The 21,520-nt window shown below is 34.4% G+C and overlaps 2 protein-coding genes across 3 annotated transcripts in view; one reads left to right on the top strand and one right to left on the bottom strand.

The window, feature by feature from the left end:
• Positions 1 to 10,212, bottom strand: part of LOC125679374 (heat shock 70 kDa protein 12A-like) — a 30,321-nt gene extending 20,109 nt beyond the window's left edge. The window contains exons 1-2 of one of the 2 annotated variants that reach the window (XM_048918561.2): positions 10,156 to 10,212; positions 4,064 to 4,105 (exon numbers count right to left, since the gene is read on the bottom strand). In XM_048918561.2, the coding sequence (XP_048774518.2) occupies positions 4,064 to 4,105; positions 10,156 to 10,176 (63 nt within the window). In that variant the 5' untranslated portion in view covers positions 10,177 to 10,212. Of the gene's footprint in view, positions 1 to 4,063; positions 4,106 to 9,537; positions 9,612 to 10,155 lie in introns of those variants that run through there. The other variant, XM_048918562.2, reaches the window with a different exon arrangement.
• The window catches only part of LOC125679371 (DNA-binding protein SMUBP-2-like), a 61,107-nt gene continuing 49,279 nt past the window's right edge, over positions 9,693 to 21,520 (top strand). The window contains exons 1-5 of the mRNA XM_048918557.2: positions 9,693 to 10,033; positions 12,221 to 12,384; positions 20,093 to 20,285; positions 20,729 to 20,829; positions 21,021 to 21,181. Of these exons, the coding sequence (XP_048774514.1) occupies positions 9,900 to 10,033; positions 12,221 to 12,384; positions 20,093 to 20,285; positions 20,729 to 20,829; positions 21,021 to 21,181 (753 nt within the window). The 5' untranslated portion in view covers positions 9,693 to 9,899. The remainder of the gene's footprint in view (positions 10,034 to 12,220; positions 12,385 to 20,092; positions 20,286 to 20,728; positions 20,830 to 21,020; positions 21,182 to 21,520) is intronic.

Genomic DNA, 21,520 nt, shown 5'->3' with positions numbered 1-21,520 from the left:
CCACACACAAATTTTTATCCCCTATAGTGACTATACCCTACCCCAAAGGACTAATTTGACCAAACTAAAATCTACATTATACCAGAAAGCTTTCATGTAATTTTCAACTTTTCTGGCCCAGTGGTTCTTGAAGGAAAGATTCTTAAATGACTCCAGCCTAATTGTGCATTTTCTTGATTATCTTGCCTTGAAAGAAACTTGAATCCCCTTTACCCATGGATGATTTGTGTCAGTATGATTGAAATTGTCTCAGTGGTTCTGCAGAAGAAGTCGAAAGTGTTAGAAGTTTACGGGCAGACAAAAGGACACCGTACAAAGTTATCAGAATAGCTCACTTATGACCTTTCAGCTCAGGTGAGCTAAAACTAGAACTGTCCTAATGGGACTAATACCCCCGCGGGGCATATAAGATGATGGGAAATATTTAATGCAAGCACATTGGATATTTTCACATTATCTACAGGGCAATCAATGTGAATGCAGAAGTGTATATTCTACAGTACAGCAGTACATGCAATATTAAAAATATGCTTAATATAAACAATGAATACTATTTGGCACATTTTAGGCTGTATGATTGCAAATCCCTGGTCAACTCTTCTAGTCTTTAGTTTATATTCACTTTGTTAAAGATCATTATGGTATGCCAACTTTACTTTGTCATTGATTTTGTCAGTAAATAAATGACATTAGCTCAAGTATTGGTATTATTGTAATCTTTTCTAAACCAGAAAATGTACGTAACTTCCATAACTGTTAAAATATTTCAATGAAAATAGAAGATGCACAACTACATTATATATATAAGATGAGAATAAAGTTTGAATCAAATCTGTTCAATGGTATTAGAATTAAACTCTGGACAAAGTGCGCAACCCCCAAAATGAAAAGAAAATGTATGTAACTTCTATAACTGTTAAAATATTTCAATGAAAATAGGAGATGCACAACTACATAATATATAATAGAAGATGTGCATAAAGTTTGAATGAAATATGTCCAGCGGTATTAGAAATAAACTTCGGACAAATTGCGTCTATGGACAAACGGACGGACGGACAGACGGACGGACAGACGGACAAAGTGATTCCAGTATACCCTCCCAAACTTTGTTTGCGGGGGGTATAATGACTTTTTCAGGAATGAAGGTGTAAAGTAATTAATGAATATTTGGAGGTCTGAAAAACTGTAAATGACTAGCTTTTAGCTCAGGTGAGCTAAAACATTTGGAAAGCAATGTCCCAATATTATATAACTATTGACACAATGTCACAATAGTAGCTAGTTAGGTCGTACTTAAAATATTTGTTACAAAATTCATTTTATAGTGTTGAAATTAAAACTTTAACCATTTAATCTCTTTAGGAAATTTTGACATCATTTTGGATAATTTTAACAAAAATAGGGGAAACTTCAGTAGTAATTCTTATGTATGAACGACCTTGAACTTTGCCCTAAAACATTGGTACCAAGTCACCATGTTTACCAGCATCAATTTAGTTTCATGCTTTGTTGTTCATACAGTTGATGTATGTAGTTTTTATAAGGGATGAAATAATCTTATTCGGACTTTTTAATTCAATTCATAAACATATACCATATATCCTAAATGTCATGAAGTAAATTTGGGTTTGATAACTATAATTATAAAAACTAAACAAAAAATTTGGTACTACATCAACTTGCGTTTGAAATATCAAATCTGGGTCACCATCTTTGCAAAAAATACACAGAGGATTTAATCGTGCAAATGGTGCACCAAACAACACACCCATATAACATTCACATCTGCATTTTTTAAAACTACAGATTGTACTTATAAAGGACTTGTGAACCCTGTTTGTAACACTAATTAGTTTGAAGGTCGATTTTGAATACCCATGATTTCAGTCAGATTACAGGAATGTAATAAATCAAGTACTGCAAACTGATCTGACTTCACTCACCGACTACAAAAGCAAGAATATCAGCAAAACTGACGGATGCTCCCCGAAATACATTTAACCAATGAACTACTTTATATGAGGAATAACTCGCACAATGCATGATCAATAACTGTTGAAATATATTGTTAAAATGAAGGTTTTTTCATATATAAAGTATGTTCTGGGTGACCTTGACCTTTCAAAAATGACCTTGAGGGACCTTGGTCCAAAAGATCAATAACAGTTGAAATATTGTTGAAATGAAGTTTTTTCCATATATAAGGTTTCTGTTCTGAGTTACCTTAACCTTTCCAAAATGACTTTGATAGACCTGGAGCTTGGTCCAAAAGTCTTTGTCTCAAGGAACATTTGTGACCAACTATATCAAATTCTGATAAAAGGTTTAGGAGATATGAGCTTGGACAGATGAAAGGACAGACATGACGGCGACTATATACTCAACCCCCCCAAAAAACAAATTTTTCGGGGAGCATATACTTGCATGATGAATAGATTTGATATACTGCATTTTATTGATATGTTCCTTTTGTGATAATGAGCTTCAAATATCAAATTAATGAAGTGATTACACAATCAACAACAGAGTTTCATTGATTTTGTCTATTTAAATTTCTTACTTTTACAGAGTTTCATTGATTTTGTCTATTTAGATTTCTTACTTTTACAGCCTACAGAGTTTCATTGATTTTGTCTATTTAGATTTCTTACTTTTACAGCCTACAGAGTTTCATTGATTTTGTCTATTTAGATTTCTTACTTTTACAGCCTACAGAGTTTCATTGATTTTGTCTATTTAGATTTCTTACTTTTACAGCCTACAGAGTTTCATTGATTTTGTCTATTTAGATTTCTTACTTTTACAGCCTTTCCATTGGAACCAGATACAGATTCCGATGAATATAAAAATGTAACAATATAAAACTTTTAAAATTTCTTTCACACCTGTCCATCAAACGTTACAAAATTCGTTCTGTAGTTTGCCATTCTAAAACTACAATGCAAGTTTTATATGAATCCTCACAAGCATAATGAACAAAAAAATGGGACAGACTGACTGACAGGTAGAAGGATGGACAGACAGAGAAGAAACCTATAGTCCCCTTCAGTTTAACAAACCAGTAAGAGACTAAAAACATTGAGATACTAGAACAATGTAGAATAGGTCCTTTCACAAGTTACAGCATTTACATGTATATACATTTACATACATAGATTTGTATTCGATCTGAATGTGCAAAAATTATTCTTAAAGTTCTAAGCTCTGATTGGCTAAAACAGTCATATAGCCGTTGGTCACCACAATGTGACCCTCAAAGCTAAATCCTTGTGTAGTGAATTACATGAATCAAAGAATGTAATCTCAATGTCTGTTACTGATCATACAATTAATGCATCTTCATTTGAATTATTTACACATTAAATCAAGAGGTCTATGAACCATATCACTTGAGCTACTGCAACAACTCCAATTAAGCCCTCCCTTCTCAAACTTCGCATTGCATCTGGAGGAGTACAGTGTCACGGTATGACCAGTGAACAAACTTTAATCCATATTATATGAGGACATTTGCATATCATTTTGAAACAATGTAGAATGGTTCCTGAGAACATTTTCATAGACTTTCCCTATATATTCCTTTGTAAAACTTTAAACACCTATCATGGCCCCACCCTTAGTGTCATAGTGTGAACAAAACTGAGTGTACACTTTATGAGGATGCTTCCATTTAACAAACTGAAATCTTGTGATTGAGAAGAAGAGTGTGGGAGAATTTTCCTACAGATATGTATTGCTATGGAAAACAATCCACAACAATTTTGAATTACACCACATAAAGATCATTGCATATTAGTTTGATAAATTGTGTTCTTGTGCTTCATGGGATCAGAATAGAAAACCCTTTTCCTAAACGAAACCTAAAGTGTAGCAAGTTGGGTCAAAATTTGCCCAGTGGTTCATATGAGAGGCTTAATGGACAAACTTCGATCAGAAAAGCTCATGTGAATCAGTTAAGAAGAACTTAGAAATTCTGCAAGATTGTTACTTTTATTTTTAGTCATTCACTGTAATAACCTTGTTACTTTTATTTTTAGTCATTCACTGTAATAACCATTACCTTTCCTTGTTTGTTTCCCATATTCACCAAATCATATTCCTCCTGTAAAATGAATTTCAGATTAACTTAAAATTTCAAGTCAGTATCTAGCGCTATCAAATGAATTACACAGCTTAGATGAGGCTTCCATAGAAAACTGATGTAGGAAAAAACACTATAACGGACTGGTACTATAATTATGATGTCACAATGAAATGTTACATCACAAAAGACAAGCCCCTTTGGTTGTATCATGGAGAAATTGTCATGGTACTTTTAAGCATTATTCACTACCACTATGATGGTAAAGAACTGTATATACTTCCATAGATTTGCTTGTCAAATGTGAATTTTTGTTTGTTTATACATTTAGTTTTTTAAAATTCACAACAAGTGCTACAATGATTTTAATACATTGATATGCTTCTGACCTTAAAATTGTCCCAACGTATTTGATGGGCAGTTAGAGCAAGAAAGTCAAATGTGTAAACAGCTTTGCACAAGCAAAAGACCAAAATTGTTCACTGCTATTTTGTGCTGCTGGGGGAAGCTATGAATTATTGCTTTTGTTAAGTGTGTAAATAAGATGGGGGTGGGGGCGACAACGACGACTTGCAACAACATCAATTTAAAGACTCTTCAGAGTCTGAAGATAGAAAACTGGTATCCCTCCAATAAAGTAACAGTTTAAAAACTTGAAACTTCTCTCTTTTCTTTAGGTTAAGTAGCTGAGTAACATTTAGGCATAATGCCTCTATATCAAAATGTATGAAAATTAAGTGCAATAATAAAAATATGATTCAGAGTTCTTTCATTTACCATTTAATGAATTATCATGCAGACAACATATCATTGATGCATAGTGAGGGTCATAGGGTACATTTGAGCGGCATACTAGCTGTCCAGAGATCTACCACCTATTTATAACACCATGTGGATTGAAATCTTGAAGACTGTTAGCATCAATTCAAAATATATATTGAACTGCTGATCAACAGGGGATGCTTACTCCTCCTAGGCACCTGGGCTCTTATTCACAAAACATCTTACGACTAAGCTGGGGGAAAAAATCTGTCTGATATTCAAAAACCAATCACAAGATCATAACTATGTTATCAAGTTTTATAGACCACAGATGTACTTTACATATTAATTAAGAAAATCTGCAAGAAATGAAAAATAAGAAAATTACAGTGTTCATAAATTTTGATCTTAGTCGTAAGATATTTTGTGAATAAGGGCCCTGATCCCACCTCTGGTATATCCAGGGGTCCGTGTTTGCCCAACTCTCTATTTTGTATTGCTTATTGGAGTTATGAGATTGATCACTGTTCGTTATATTCAAAACATTTGGAAATTTCAATTTTAAAAAATCTAGTTAAAAGACGAGCTACAAATAACTCAAAATGTTTGAATATAAATACCGGACAGAGGACACCACCTGAAGCAGTGATACTAACACCTTCGTGTATTGAGTAAACACGGACGAGATCATCATGACTGTTAATGTTATTCAAATCAGACATCTCTGAGATGCCCGAAGTTTGCTTGAAGTACTTTGATATCACTGACTGAGATAACCTTGGCCTTTGTTAATTATTCCATCCACATTTATTTTTCAATACATTTATAATAGTCTCGTTCAACTAGACACTCGGTTGTCTCCACAAACCTCTGACGAGCTTGTCGGAGACAGCTGAGCATTTGGTTGCCCGAGATTATGTTTAATCATTCTGTAAAGTGTTTATATGCACAGGACGAAATTATAGTATAGCCAATAAACTGTGGAAATCCAGAAAAAGATTTTGTTTTTTTCACTCGCAAAAAATTATGACCACTTATGATATTTTGCATTTAGCAAATATTTCCCCTTAATTTTGTTGCCCGATTGATTATCGGTAAGTCATTGGAGACAAAGAGAAGGGAAGTCTAGAGTTTGATCTACTGGCTTAAGATTGTACAAGGAACAACAGGGATTATTACAGTCAGTGTTAAAGGACAATAAATTCATCAAGACAGATGTACCTGGTAACAGAAATTGACTGAACCAATGCAGTGAGGGCAATTCTATCCAAATTGGCAAAACAAAAGTCAGACAGATCTAGAGGATAGACTGCAATGTGATACTTCATGATGCTCTCCAACCACATGTAGTCCAGTAGAAATAGAAAATTATTGGGAACTAATTGCAACAAAATGTTTCTTAACGGAAAAATATACTTAGGTACATATTATATTTAAACATCCAAAAGTTTAGAAAAATTCATAAGGCCAATTCAACTTAATTGATAGATTATCATCCCCGCCCGCCACTCAAAAACTGGCCCGCCCCAAATTTTTTTATTTTGCGAAACTTGCAATTTCCGGAATATTTTCATGTCCGACTCCGGTATTTACACTTCTTGTTTACATTTCCGGTATAGGAACGTGAAAAGTCACGTGAAGAAAGTAGATTTATATGGTTTTCTTAATTTCTCGCGTTCTTACAGACGTAAATCTTGAAGTTAGGTATATTTCTGTTATATCCTTAAATTAAAGCTTAACCTGGAATTAGTGTATGAAAATAGCATAGATTGATATTCATCTGCCATTAAATGATGCGGATCTGTTGGGGAAAAAAACTCGTTTGTCTTTAATATTTTTCTCAGAAAATAAAAATAAAAAAATAAAATCCTCCTACCCGCCCCATACTTTTTGCTGACCCTGGATGATAATCTACTAATTAAGTTGAATTGGCCTAAAGGGGAAAGACTATAAATATTCATTCACATTTCATGATGTTCTCCAACCACATGAACCAGCACAGATTAAAACAAATGTTTGGGATGTGTTTCTCAACTATTCCCCAAAAACAACATCTTCTATGTTGAACATTTGCAACCTCCATCACGATTCTCTGGTTTTTCAATAGAGTGTATGGCATTCAGAAGTTCTCTTTGGGTTTTCCCCTTTCTAAAACATTCCCTTATTAAAACTGACCCGGTAACTATTTCTGTAACATACAAACTTCCTTATCCAAGATGAAAATCTACGACTACCTGTAAGAAACAACGGAATTCCCTGATGGGATTATGAAATCTGTCACAAAAAAGTTGTGTATTTAAACCATGGATGCTTTATAAAGCCACGGTGGCCATTACTTTTAGGGTTAAGTGCATTTTGAACAACTCTGGGCAAGCTTTTCCCAGTGGGTGTGACATTTTTGCAGACTCCATGATGCAGGAGTTAGAAGCATTGTTCTGTTATAATATCCAGCGAAAGTATTTTTAAACAAGAGGCCCATGGGCCACATTATGCTCATCTGTGTCACCTTGGCCCATATTTAAAGATTTGTCCTATATATTCGCATGTAAAACTTTAATCCCCTATTGTGGCCAAACCCTACCCCTGAGAGCCATGATTTTATCATTATATAGTGAATCTGCGCTATGTCAAGAAGCTACCATGTAAATTTGAACTTTTGAGGCCAAGCAGTTCTTGAAAATAACATTTTAAAAGATTTTTCCTACATATATTTACATGTAAAACTTTGATCCCCTATTGTGGCCATACCCTAACCACAGGGGCCAGGATTTAAACAAACACAAGCCTGTACTATGTCTGAAAGCTATAATTAGTGATGGGCAATCAGGAAAAAATAATTAATCAATGATCGGATTAATCGGATGCACTTTTTCGATTGATTAATCGAATTTTATTCATTTCAAATTTATGGCATAAGTATATTAAATTTATTTATTTTTTACCCTAAATATTATGTTAATTAGAATAAAATCATAAGATTGATTGAATGAATCTTGTTTAACGTCTCTCTCGGGAATTTTTCACTCATATGGAGATGTCTAAAATCATTTGAAATTACGGTAATCCCATACTTTCAATTTTGTTTTCCCGGGATAGGGATAGATCTCTCAACTTTTGCTGTTGTTCTTATGGGATCCAGTATAGAATAGAGCCTCAATACCCCTCGCTTGTTGTAAGTGGCAAAATCTGAGGCCATGGGCTGTGTCACAGCAGGTGTGGCTCGATAACGATCCCTCCCTGCTCAAAGACTGTAAGCGCCGAGCATAGCCTAAATTTTTCAGCCCTTCACCGGCAATGGTGATATCTCCATATGAGTGAAAGATTCTCAAAACAATATTCAATTTTATCGGATGATTCAGCTTCGTCAGCCATTTTAGATTTTAGTTAAGTAGTGGCAGGAATTATAAATTAAAATACAGACGTCGGCGATTTTCAAAATGGCAATCAATTATTCACATCGTTTCGGTTATAGCGACCGACAATCGAAAGTCGGCGATAATCGGTACATCACTAGCTATAATTATGTAAATTTCAACTTTTCTGGCCCAGTGGTTCTTGAAAAGATGATTCTTAAATGACCCCATCCTATTTTTGTGATTATCTCCCCATTGAAATGGGCATGACCCTTCATTTGTACAAACTTGAATCCCCTTTACCCAAATATAATTTGTAGTAAGTTTGATTGAAATTGACCAGCCTGTTTTTGAGAAAAACATTTTAAAATTTGTTGGTGTATTTTCACTATTATCTCCCATTGGAAAAGGGTGTTGCCCTTTATTTCATTGAATCCCCTTCGCCCAAGGATCATTTTCAAGTTGATAACAACACACAATGGAAACTTTTGATCAGAAAAGCTCACTAAGTGAGCCTTCAGCTCAGGTGAGTTAAAATGGGCTTATTTTAGAGTTTAGGGATATGCAAGACATTGGTGAGATGCAATAAAGAGATTTTCAACACAAAAATAATTAAATCAACTTATGTAGCTGATTCATCATCCTTTCGTTATTTCGAGGTGAAAAGATAACAAAACGATATTAAGCCACTTTTCGTCCTAAATTAACGAAATGACGACAAAATGATAATTAATTAGCTACATTTTGCCTCAAAACAACGAAAAGACAACAAATTGTAAAATGGTACAAATCTGCCACCATACCCAGCTGCTGCGATCTTGAACGCAGTCGTGCTATCAGTGATGATTTTTATAAAATTGTATATCTCCCACTCGCACACTGCTCATGAGTGGAACCAAGTGTTTTTTTAAGCATTCCCCCTCCTCTTTGAATGACAGTACTCTATTTGTTTGAATTTACAATGTCACAGGATGTTAATGAAAAATATATACTTGTCATCATGAAAATCCGGAACTAATCAATTATACTTTAAGTATACATATTGAACATATCTGATCCACATCATGACATGAAATGATCCGACCGTATTAAACATGGAAAAAATTATGTAATGTAGTCCTTTATTTCTTACACTACAACTGCAATCGTTTATTTAGAATATGTTGTCAGTTTTTACACACTGTATAAATTACACTTTAAAAATTCTACTTTCGGTTTAACAGATATGCCGGGGTCCAATGATACCGATTGGTTTTAAGATCACCATGGATAAGACTTGAAACTTAAAATTCTACAGGAACTATTTTTCGAATATGTAAAAAAGATAATTGCACTTACTGTAAATATGGTTGGTTGGTTTTGATTATTTTTTTCCTGAGAAAGTAACAATTTCTCACCCTGTCGCCTTGGCTGTCAATATTTAACCCGGAAGAACTCGGCAATCGGTAAATCCAGTACGCCCGAAAATCGAAATGCTATAAGTTTTTCAGTATTTTTATGACAGTGAATGTAATGACATCAAAGTATTCTTGTTTACTATTTGTGATCTTTTAAAAAAAAATTCGTGAAATTCTTTACGAACGCAATAAACCAGAGTTTTCACCTTCCAAAGAATGGCTATTCTGACCTCAACACGGTTACTGACTACATTTACCGTTTGACATAGAACTCAGCACTGGGTATTATTAGGAGAACTTCACATGGACACATTCGAAACTGCATGTGCAATACACAACAGAGAATTTTGTGTAAATAAGATGAGTGTAGAAAGCTTCGTCAATCAACATATCCAACTTCTCGAAAAAGAACGAGAGGCGGAGATAGAGGAAACACGGTAGCGTACATTAATTAGTTTTTTCAGTTCTTAATAACACGAATTTCCTCTAAGAAATGCATACATGTAAAGGATTTTAAAGAACTATATAATTATTTTGAATTATATGGTGTATATCTTACTTGTTCTGTCATATTTATCATCCTGGTAATAAAAAGGTGTTATGATAGTTTGACTTTTATAAGTAATGTTTGACTTATTGATATAGATCACACAATGTTCTAGCTTATATATTAAGGAGAGATAACACATCTTCATAATGACTGACTTCCTTTTGAAACATGAATGAAAATATAGATATCCGCAATACTTGTATATTCCTTTTAAATCTAATTATCTAGCTGGGGAGCTCACTAGGTTAATGTGTGAATCTGTAGATCGTGGGTTCAAGTCTAGCAGGAGTTTTGATTTATTTCAAATTACTTTCTACTAAACTGCCTTTTTTCCAGTTAAGTTAACTTTCTAAGTTTTCAATTATTTTTGTATATATCCTCCACTTTCCATCCATATCAGATTTCTCTGGTGTGTTATTCCTCCTTATTATACCCCAGGCAATGAGTTGTGGAGAGAATTTTGACCTGTCAGTCAGTCCATCAGTCCTGTTCTTGTCAGCACCACTTAACAGAAATTCATGAAACTTTGTAATTAATAACAGTGATGAAACGATTGTCACCAACAATTGATTGTCAATCGTTTTTGTCTCTTTGATTCCGATTATCGATTCTAGTTTTCATAATCGATTCTCGGATTGTCGCTTGTACACTAGTTGATAACTAATCCGAGATTCTTCTGACTGTTAACCTCGCTTTTATATCAAATAAGGTATTAAATTATTCCAGAATAATTATATTACCCAGAAAGCAATTAAATTTTGATTTCAGCCGTAGTGCATGTTAGTTAGTAAATAAGTACACTAATTTTCAAATGTTCTTGACATGTGCGGGGGAGAGTCAGAGTGGACCCCATATTGAAAATGGGAAGTCAGCGACACCAGCTATTGTTGCTGCTTTAATTGTCTATCTTTTACAATTTTATTTTGCGGGTTTACTTTCCAAGACGCAAGGATTCAGTTATCAGATGATTATTGTACAAGTTAATAATGACTGATACGATGCTATTGCCATTAAAAGCTCTAACACTGACAAATGAAGCATCACTTTGAATTAGATCGCTTCTTGGCCATTATATTTCTTTGCGCATGGTTTTGTTGAATTCCCACTTTTCAATATGGAGTACATTCGCTTTGAATCTCCCACGCACATGTCAAGATATAAAAACAGGGTTAACAGTCAGAGGAATCTCGGATTAGTCGATATAAACTTGATATATATATACGTACATCCCAACCCAAGGAAACCCAAGTCAGATGTCTGAATTTTTTTTCTCTTAAAAGTAAAGCCAATCTGGATTTGTGGCTAGAGAAAACACATTTCCTTCCTCGTTAATAGGCTAATATCTAGATGTGTGTGTGTGTTGCACATATACATAAAACTTAAAAGAAATAACCTCCAAAATGATAAACATATATTAACTACATGTAAATACCGATTATATCAATCAATGATCGATACAGTTCTTCTGATTATGACCTATTATTAATTATGAAATGTTTTTCTGATTATTCATCACTAATTAATAAGGACGTACTATGTAGATGTGCACATTCGCAAGGAATTCTGACTTTTTTCCCTGTTAGTTATGCCTCTTTTGAACAACGTTTGGGCATCGTTGACAGCCCTGTTCTTTTCAGTACAATTCCTCTGAAACTGCTCAACATAATTTTATGAAACTTTGTAGTTTATAAGGACATACTGTATGGTGTATGTGCATTACTTGGAGGAAATTCTGATTCAATTTTTTTCTGGGATATATACTCATTTTGAATGTAGAAGTTTGGCCAAAATTAAATATGATATAATACTACTGACACAATTTGCCAGTGCAACTCTTCTGAAACCGCTGAACAGAATTTCAAACTTTGTAGTTGATATTAAAATGTATTGTTACATATCATACACTATGAAATATATGCTTGACATAAATGAACGTTTTCCCGGACACTTTGAATTTCAACATATTAGAATGGAATTTGGTAGAACTCAAATTTAAGAGCGACTATACGCAGTTGTGAATCAGATATCCTCTGATGAATTTGTAATAGTAGTTCTACATTTTAATTTTGACTAGGCATCTAAATGAAAGCTTGCCACCGAAAGAGCTTCAGAGGCGAGGCGTGTGCCTACTGAAGCTCCAAATTAAGAACCGACGCACTGGATTGTATGGAAGAACAGTTGTAACATTTGAGCCAGGGGGAGGACACTTGGAGTTACCTGCCCATAACCTGACACCAGGTAAACACTATAAACATAACCTGACACCAGGTAAACACTATAAACATAACCTGACACCAGGTAAACACTATAAACATAACCTGACACCAGATAAACACTATAAACACAATCTGACACCAGGTAAACACTATAAACATAACCTGACACCAGGTAAACACTATAAACATAACCTGACACCAGATAAACACTATAAACATAACCTGACACCAGGTAAACACTATAAACATAACCTGACACCAGGTAAACACTATAAACATAACCTGACACCAGGTAAAGACTATAAACATAACCTGACACCAGGTAAACACTATAAACACAACCTGACACCAGGTAAACACTATAAACACAATCTGACACCAGGTAAACACTATAAACATAACCTGACACCAGGTAAACACTATAAACATAATCTGACACCAGCTAAACACTATAAACATAATCTGACACCAGCTAAACACTATAAACATAATCTGACACCAGATAAACACTATAAACATAACCTGACACCAGATAAACACTATAAACACAATCTGACACCAGGTAAACACTATAAACATAACCTGACACCAGATAAACACTATAAACATAACCTGACACCAGGTAAACACTATAAACATAATCTGACACCAGATAAACACTATAAACATAACCTGACACCAGATAAACACTATAAACATAATCTGACACCAGGTAAACACTATAAACATAACCTGACACCAGGTAAACACTATAAACATAACCTGACACCAGGTAAACACTATAAACATAATCTGACACCAGCTAAACACTATAAACATAATCTGACACCAGCTAAACACTATAAACATAATCTGACACCAGCTAAACACTATAAACATAATCTGACACCAGGTAAACACTATAAACATAATCTGACACCAGCTAAACACTATAAACATAATCTGACACCAGGTAAACACTATAAACATAATCTGACACCAGGTAAACACTATAAACATAACCTGACACCAGGTAAACACTATAAACATAACCTGACACCAGGTAAACACTATAAACATAATCTGACACCAGGTAAACACTATAAATATAATCTGACACCAGGTAAACACTATAAACATAACCTGACACCAGGTAAACACTATAAACACAATCTGACACCAGGTAAACACTATAAACACAATCTGACACCAGGTAAACACTATAAACATAACCTGACACCAGGTAAACACTATAAACATAACCTGACACCAGGTAAACACTATAAACATAACCTGACACCAGGTAAACACTATAAACATAACCTGACACCAGGTAAACACTATAAACATAACCTGACACCAGGTAAACACTATAAACATAACCTGACACCAGGTAAACACTATAAACATAATCTGACACCAGGTAAACACTATGAACATAACCTGACACCAGGTAAACACTATAAACATAATCTGACACCAGCTAAACACTATAAACATAATCTGACACCAGCTAAACACTATAAACATAATCTGACACCAGCTAAACACTAAACATCACTGGATTACAACATCTGAACTGTGATTTCATATCTATCCAGCATCAACAATCTTTATTTAGCTAATTTCTTTGGAAGTACCTGCATGTATAGTATTCAATCTGTTGCAAAAGTTGAACCTCACGGAATTTAAATGAGATTTATTGGCAAAAAATAAAAGGAATATGGAAATAATATATCATTATTCATTGCTGAATATATTTCAGAAATAAATTTTATTGTATGCGTCTGTCTTTGAATGGAACATATTATGTTAGTACAGCGATATCTGTACATCCGTCTGTCCATTCATCCACTTCATTTTTCCTCCATATATCAAACTGAAACTTGCTGTATAGCTTCATTTTGGATCATGTTGGAAATTTGATGCATTTTGATCTTTCTTACAATGGCTTTGCCACTTTATTTGAAAATGAATGTTATATGGAGATAAATAATTTGTCCATCTATCTCCTCTCAGTTTTCAAGTGAGAACCTTCTTATTCTACAGAATATGTGATGGGTATTGAAGATATGATATCAGTGTGCGAAATTAACCATGGACCGATAGACAATGTCTATAGAAAATCGAGTCGGTCTATAACGATCGAAATAGCTATAGACCAACTTGTCTATAGGAATTCTGAGTAAAAAACTGGTTTCCCGCCACTTATTTAACACATATGAGAAGCAGGATCAGTTTATATGCATTACACTTATGTTTCTGTTCACCCCTTAGCTGTAATAAAATGTTCCACAATGTAATTACAAATCGTTCGAATCAGATTATTCCATTTTCAACGGGGGGAGATCAATTTAATATTTACTTCAATGTATGTCATTTTCGTGCAAATTTGGAAAGTCCTTTTTAGAACGATTAAAAATATGTGGAAGGTGCACGCCCTGGAACCTGGAATCAAATGGAAGGCAGTCAGTACAACAAGTTCCAGCAAGGCTAAAGTCGCAGAAAATTATGAGAAAATGAAATGTAGCAGAAGTGACTTAGATGAAGAATCGGACAGTGAAACTCAGCTGGAACAAAATGAAAAAGAAAACGAAATTCTAATTGAAAAGCATGATTTCATGGTGTGCATGATTTTGAAAAAGAATATAATCGAACTACCAAATCGAATTTGTGTCTATTATTTATTTTTTAATATAGAATATTGCATGTTAAATTTCAGTCTATAGGAATTTGTAGTGGTCTATAGGAAATGAAATGACTATGGACCGAAAGTCTATAGGATTTTAAAGTTATTTTCGCACACTGGATGCATGTGGCAAGGATTTTGATTTTCTTCAGTTCTTGAGAAAATTACGGGTTCTTGAACTTAAGTCACTTTTAAGGCCTTTTAATGTATGATATAACTCCATAGGTATGAAACATAGCAGTTCATACCCTCATGTATTTTCAAAATTAAAATTTATTTTTATACCCCCAGGCTGTCCAGCAGCCCTAAACTTCCTTAAAAAATCCTAATTTATTTTTAGTTTTGCTAATATTCCTTAAAAAATGTTATATTTAAGGGGAAATCCTAAAAAAGTTATAATTTTCCTTGTCAATTCGTATTTTTTAAAATTATATTTCTATTCTAGCAATTTGAAAATGCATTCAAACTAAATTTGACCAGTGAATCCATGTGTCAAGCTGTTTATTGCTTGTGACTTTGTGACAAAGATGTGACTTTTAAGGTTATAGCCAATAATAGCTGGAAGACGCCCTTCCTGCACAGAGAGTATTTTTTGTGAGTTTCTTTATTGTCAAAATTGTGAAAGTAATACCATTTAAATGTCTAAAGCTGCCCTAATTTAATAATGAAATTCCTAATTTTAACCCTAAATTTTCGTCCTAAAATTCGCCCTTATTTTTTGTCAGAGAGTGCTTGACAGCCTGTAAAGTTGAAAAGGACATAATTATAAGGAGTAATGTCAATTTCTAAAATTTCACATAATTTCCAAGGTCTTGTCTTAAAATTTAAAATGAAACTTTTAAAAAGTGGTGGTTGTAGATCAAATTTTTAAATTATTGGGGGAAAATACTGAATTTTTATACAAAATTTTGAGTAAATTAATTTAAACTTTTGTAAGAATCGTTTACAACATTTGAACTAGTTCCAAGTCTCAACTACTTGTATCATGAATTATAAAACTGAAATACACGTATAGGGGTATAATAAAAGAAGATATATTGGATGAAACAGAAACTGTAAAATCACGAAGATTTAGAACTTCTTGATTAATCAATCCTTCCGCCACAAAATATAGTCCCTGCAAAACCCTTTCAAAATTTGAACTGACACAATTTTTTTCAACTGGATAGGGTTCAGCAATAGATGTGTAATATGTTTGCACCCATGGGATCAGTATTGAACCCCTAAATACTTAGTTGTAGGATCATGCGCGGTTGTGCTCAAAAGCTCAGGAGCTAACTTCCTTAAATTAGAATATTTAAAGTATTACTAAAGTGAAGCTAATTTCTATTCTGTTTAGGGAGGGGGGGGGGATGAGTCATACTCTAACAATTTTATACGCCCATCGAAGACAGGATGTATTATGGTATGGCTCCATCAGTGTCTATCCGGACCTAATGTGGGAAGGATACAGACCGAACCGTAAGCTCCAGGATTTTACAACTTGGTACATTTGATCACCATGATGAAAGGAAGATACCTTTTGTTTTTCAAGGTCAAAAGTCAAGGTCATAGTATCACTAAGTAGGAAAACCTTGTGGGCAGGATACAAACCAAACCGTACGTGCAGGATATCACAACTTAGTATATTTGATCACCATGATGAGAGGAAGATGCCTTTTGTTTTTCAAGTTCAGAAGTCAAAAGTCAAGGTCATATTACTTAGTAGGAAAACCTTGTAGGCAGGATACAAACCAAACCATAAGCTCCAGAATATTGCAACTTGGTATATTTGGTCACCATAATGAGAGGAAGATGCCTACTGTTTTTCAAAGTCAGAAGTCAAAGGTCATGGTCGTAGTATTACGTAGTAGGAAAACCTTGTAGACAGGATACAAACCGAATCGTAAGCTTAAGGATATTGCAACTTGTTACATTTAATCACCACGATGAGAGGAAGATGCCTAATGATTTTCAAGGTTAGAGGTCAAAGGTCAAGGTTGCAGTATCACAGTAGGAAGAACATGTAGGCAGGATACATGATCATTGATTATTAGCACAATCTTACTACCATGTTTTATTTAAAGTCTTTCTATTGTTTTATCATTTACTTTATAGCTCTTGCAGGTCTTTTAGTGGTATAATATCATTGATTATTAGCACAAACATTGTACAACGCATAGAAGCTATTATTATGTAATTTTGCGCTTTAAAAATGAATAAAATAATAACAATAATACTACAAACCAAACCAAAAGCTCCAAGATATTGCAAGTTGGTACATTTGATCACCATAATGAGAGGGAGATGCCTATGATTTTTCAATGTCAAAGGTCAAGGTCACAGTATCACTTAGTAGGAAAACCTTGTAGGCAGTATACACACCGAACTGTTGGGGCTAGGACCGTCAAACTTTGTATACATACACTTTATGCCAAGTGGAGGATGCCAATTATTTCTTAAGGTCAAGGTCGTACTAACAGGATGTAGACCGATTCGTTGGGGGCAAGGACCATCAAACTTGGTACACATACATCTTATGCCAAGTGAAAATATTACATTGAGAGTACATGATTTGTCTTGTTTTTCTGATGCAAAGAAAGTATGTCACACCCTAGCTGATGATTGCTGATACTACTTGAAGCCAAGTTCTACAAATCATGGTGTAAGAAAAATGTCCTATATTTGCTTTTCACGGGCGTATTATGTACCGTTGGCATTACTCTTGTTAAACCTTATAGCAACCAAATTAAGGGAAATGATAATATTTTCATTTTAAAAAATGATATACTTGATGACCATTTTATTAGACAACTTCTGGTTGGATCTGAGGAAGTCCGTTTTTAGCTCTTCTGAGCCAAAGGCTCAAAGAGCTAATGCTATGGCCATTTGTGCAGTGTGCGTAAACTTTTTAGAAAAAGGGCTATAACTCAAGAACCCCTTGGCCAATTTTTTTCAAATTTGTTACAGGGTATCATTGGCCCAAGGGCTTTCATACATACTAAATAGAGGGATGTGACCCTTTAACAAGGGGAGATAATCAGGAAAATACAAACAAAAGTAGTGGTTGCTAAAAAATCTTCTTTTCAAGAACCACTGGGCAGATTATCACCAAACTTACACATAAGGATGAGGATATGTTGTAGATTAAAAATTGTTCAAGGCATTACCCTGGGGCAAAGGGCGTGGTCTCGAGGTCACTTCAAAGTTGACCTAAATTAAAAAAATTTTTAAATTCCTTAAATCTTAGATATTTTAGTCATTATAAGGACTAGGATCATCAAATTTTGACAGTTGATGCATCTTAGGACCTTGTGTCAAGTTGTCTCAAAAGTAGGTCATGGTGACCTACTTTTTGAATTTTGCAGGTATTTATTTTAAAATTAATTTTGATGCATATCTTGGACACTTTGAAGCCTATGATCATCAAAACTTGTCAGTTGGTGGATCATGGGACCTTGAAATGCGTCAACTGAAAAATAGGTCACCGTGACCTACTTTTTGAATTTTATGGCTTATCATTTATAGATATATTTTAAGTTGTTATTTCAAATACCGAGAGGTTTAGAATCATCAAATCTTGTAAGTTGATGCATCTTGAGGCCTTGAAACATATTTATAAAAAAGTAGGTCACAGTGACCTACTTTTTGAATTTTGCAGATATTCAAATTTCACATTTTCAATTTTAGATGCATATTTTGGGCACTGTAAAACCTAGGATCATCAAACTTTGTCAGTTGATGCGTCTTCAGTCTTCGGTTTGTGTCGACCAAAAAGTAGGTCACCGTGACCTACTTTTGGTATTTGACAGCTAAATTACTATACTTCAGACACTATTTGACCTACAATCATCAAACTTTGTCAGTTGATGCATCTTGAGTCTTCGGAGTGTATCGACCAAAAAGTAGGTCACTGTGACCTACTTTTGGCATTTGACAGTTATATTTATATATTTCAGTCACTAATTGACCTACAATCATCAAATTTTGACAGTTGATGCATCTTGAGTCAACGGAGTGTGTCGACCAAAAAGTAGGTCACCTTGACCTACTTTTGGAATTTGATGGCTATATTTATATATTTCAAATACTATTTGACCTACAGTCATCAAACTTTGTCAGTTGATGGGTCTTGCATGTTGGAAGGGTTTCGACCAAAAAGTAGGTCAACTTGACCTACTTTTGGAATTGGACACCTATATTTATATATTTCAGATACTATTTGACCTACAGTCATCAAACTTTGTCAGTTGATGCGTCTTGCATGTTCAAAGGGTGTTGACCAAAAAGGAGGTCACCTTGACCTACTTTTGGAATTGGACGGCTATATTTATATAATTCAGATACTATTTGACCTACAGTCATCAAACTTTGTCAGTTGTTGGGTCTTGCATGTTTGAAGGGTGTTGACGAAAAAGTAGGTCACCTTGACCTACTTTTGGAATTTGACGGCTATATTTATATATTTCAGATACTATTTGACCTACAGTCATCAAACTTTGTCAGTTGATGGGTCTTGCATGTTCGGAGTTCGCTGACCAAAAAGTAGGTCACCATGACCTACGATTGGAATTTGACAGCTATATTTCAATATTCAGATACTAATTTGCTTAAAATCATCAAACTTTGTCAGTTGATATTTCTTGGGTTCTCAAAATGTGTAAACCAAAAAGTAGGTCACATTGACCTACTTTTTTTGAATTCTTAGGATTTAACTAAAGATTTAGAATACTAAGAGGCTAAGAATAGAAATGGTGGGGTTGTACAATTTATCAGAAGAGCGATTCTAGGCCCTTGGGCCTCTTGTTATCCATTATATAGTGTGCACCGTTGGGGGTATAAGTCCCAAAAGGACATTTCTAGTTTATATTTACATTCTACTTTTGTTTCTGGTGGAATTCCCTGCCATTAAAATTAATGTACTATATTTATCAAGATTTGTTCGTGCATTGTTCACAACTGCAGCACAAACAGGAGGAAATGGCTATCATTACAATTTGTAAAGATATCCAAGGCAAAAACATTGGAACTGTAAATATTTTGTTTTTATTCAGTTTGAATTTTATTTATTCACTAATTACAGGTGATATTGTCAGTCTGAATGTCAGTTCTGCTCAACAAGGAGATGAGAGTTTGCTGTCTGGCGTTGTCACTCATGCAGGGAAGGCGGCCATTAGCGTGGCTTTTGATGAGAAGGATTTGTTCAGTCTGGATGAGGATGACCTATACAAACTCACCAAGCTAGCCAATAATGTCACATATAAAAGGCTCAAAAAGTGAGTGAGATCATTAGGCATTGTTAAGTGAGTGACAGTCTGATTAAAATCAAACCTCTCACTTCGCTCGATATACGGATAGTCGCGACTATCCGTATATCGAGCGAAGTGAGAGGTTTGATTTTAATCAGACTGCGTGAGTGAGATCATTAGGCATTGTTAGAAGTTTCACGAGTTAGTGAGTGAGATCATTAGGCATTGTTAGAAGTTTCACGAGTTAGTGAGTGAGATCATTAGGCATTGTTAGAAGTTTCACGAATTTGACAGTTATCATATATCATGTCTGTTAAAAATTTAGGCAAGGTAATGTAGGTGCAGTATATGAGGTAAAAAATTGTAACAATGTTTGATAGTGAATAAAAAATAAACAGCTATCAATTTGTGTTTGAAAATTGCTATAAAAATGTTGAAACTAATTTTATGGTATTTTTCTGATAATTTAGTGCTCTTAACAACCTTAAAAGGGGAGATTCTGGTGTGTCAAGTAAACTTGTTGATGTATTGTTTGGGGAAACAGAGTTGTCGCCTCCTTTTCATCTTAAAGGTGAGTACTAGTGACTTTGAATTTTTATAAAAATTATTTTTTGTGTAGGTGTTCATTAAAAACATACAAAAAGGTTTAGTTGTTAAATTCGATGTTGACTCAATGAGTTTGAAGACATTCTAGTCCTTTGATATTAAACATAGATTCAATTCTTCTCTTATTTGATCTTTCAATGGTAAATTATTTTTCAGACATACACCCAGTAAACACTCAGTTAGATGAATCCCAACAAGGTGCTGTTCAGTTTGCTCTTGCTCAACCAGAGGTAGCTATTATTCATGGTCCACCGGGCACAGGAAAAACCACAACTGTCATTGAAATCATCATCCAGGCCATTAAACAGGGCAACAAGGTTAGGGGTCATCTTGAACATCATAAAAACAGACTCCAGAGTCTGAGGCAAATTCACTTTTGATTTCTGTCTCACTTTTTCATGGTAAGATAGATCATTAATTATGGCACCCAGAACAAGTTACACTATGTAGATGGCAAAGTAATAGAAAAATTGTAAATTGTAAAATTGCATGTGGTATTTTTTGGATTACTTCTTCATGTTCAAGGGGACTTTAAAAATACTATTCATGGTGATTTACATTTATCATGGATACTCAATTTCCTTACTTAATCCTCTTCGCGTGTGTCTACACATAAGGCAGCTACAAGGTCTCTCCATTGGCTCCTGCCCTGCCCT

This window comes from Ostrea edulis, chromosome 2, assembly GCF_947568905.1.
Source record: "Ostrea edulis chromosome 2, xbOstEdul1.1, whole genome shotgun sequence".
Classification (NCBI taxonomy): Eukaryota; Metazoa; Mollusca; class Bivalvia; order Ostreida; family Ostreidae; genus Ostrea; species Ostrea edulis.
This window is presented reverse-complemented; position numbering and strand designations above follow the sequence as displayed.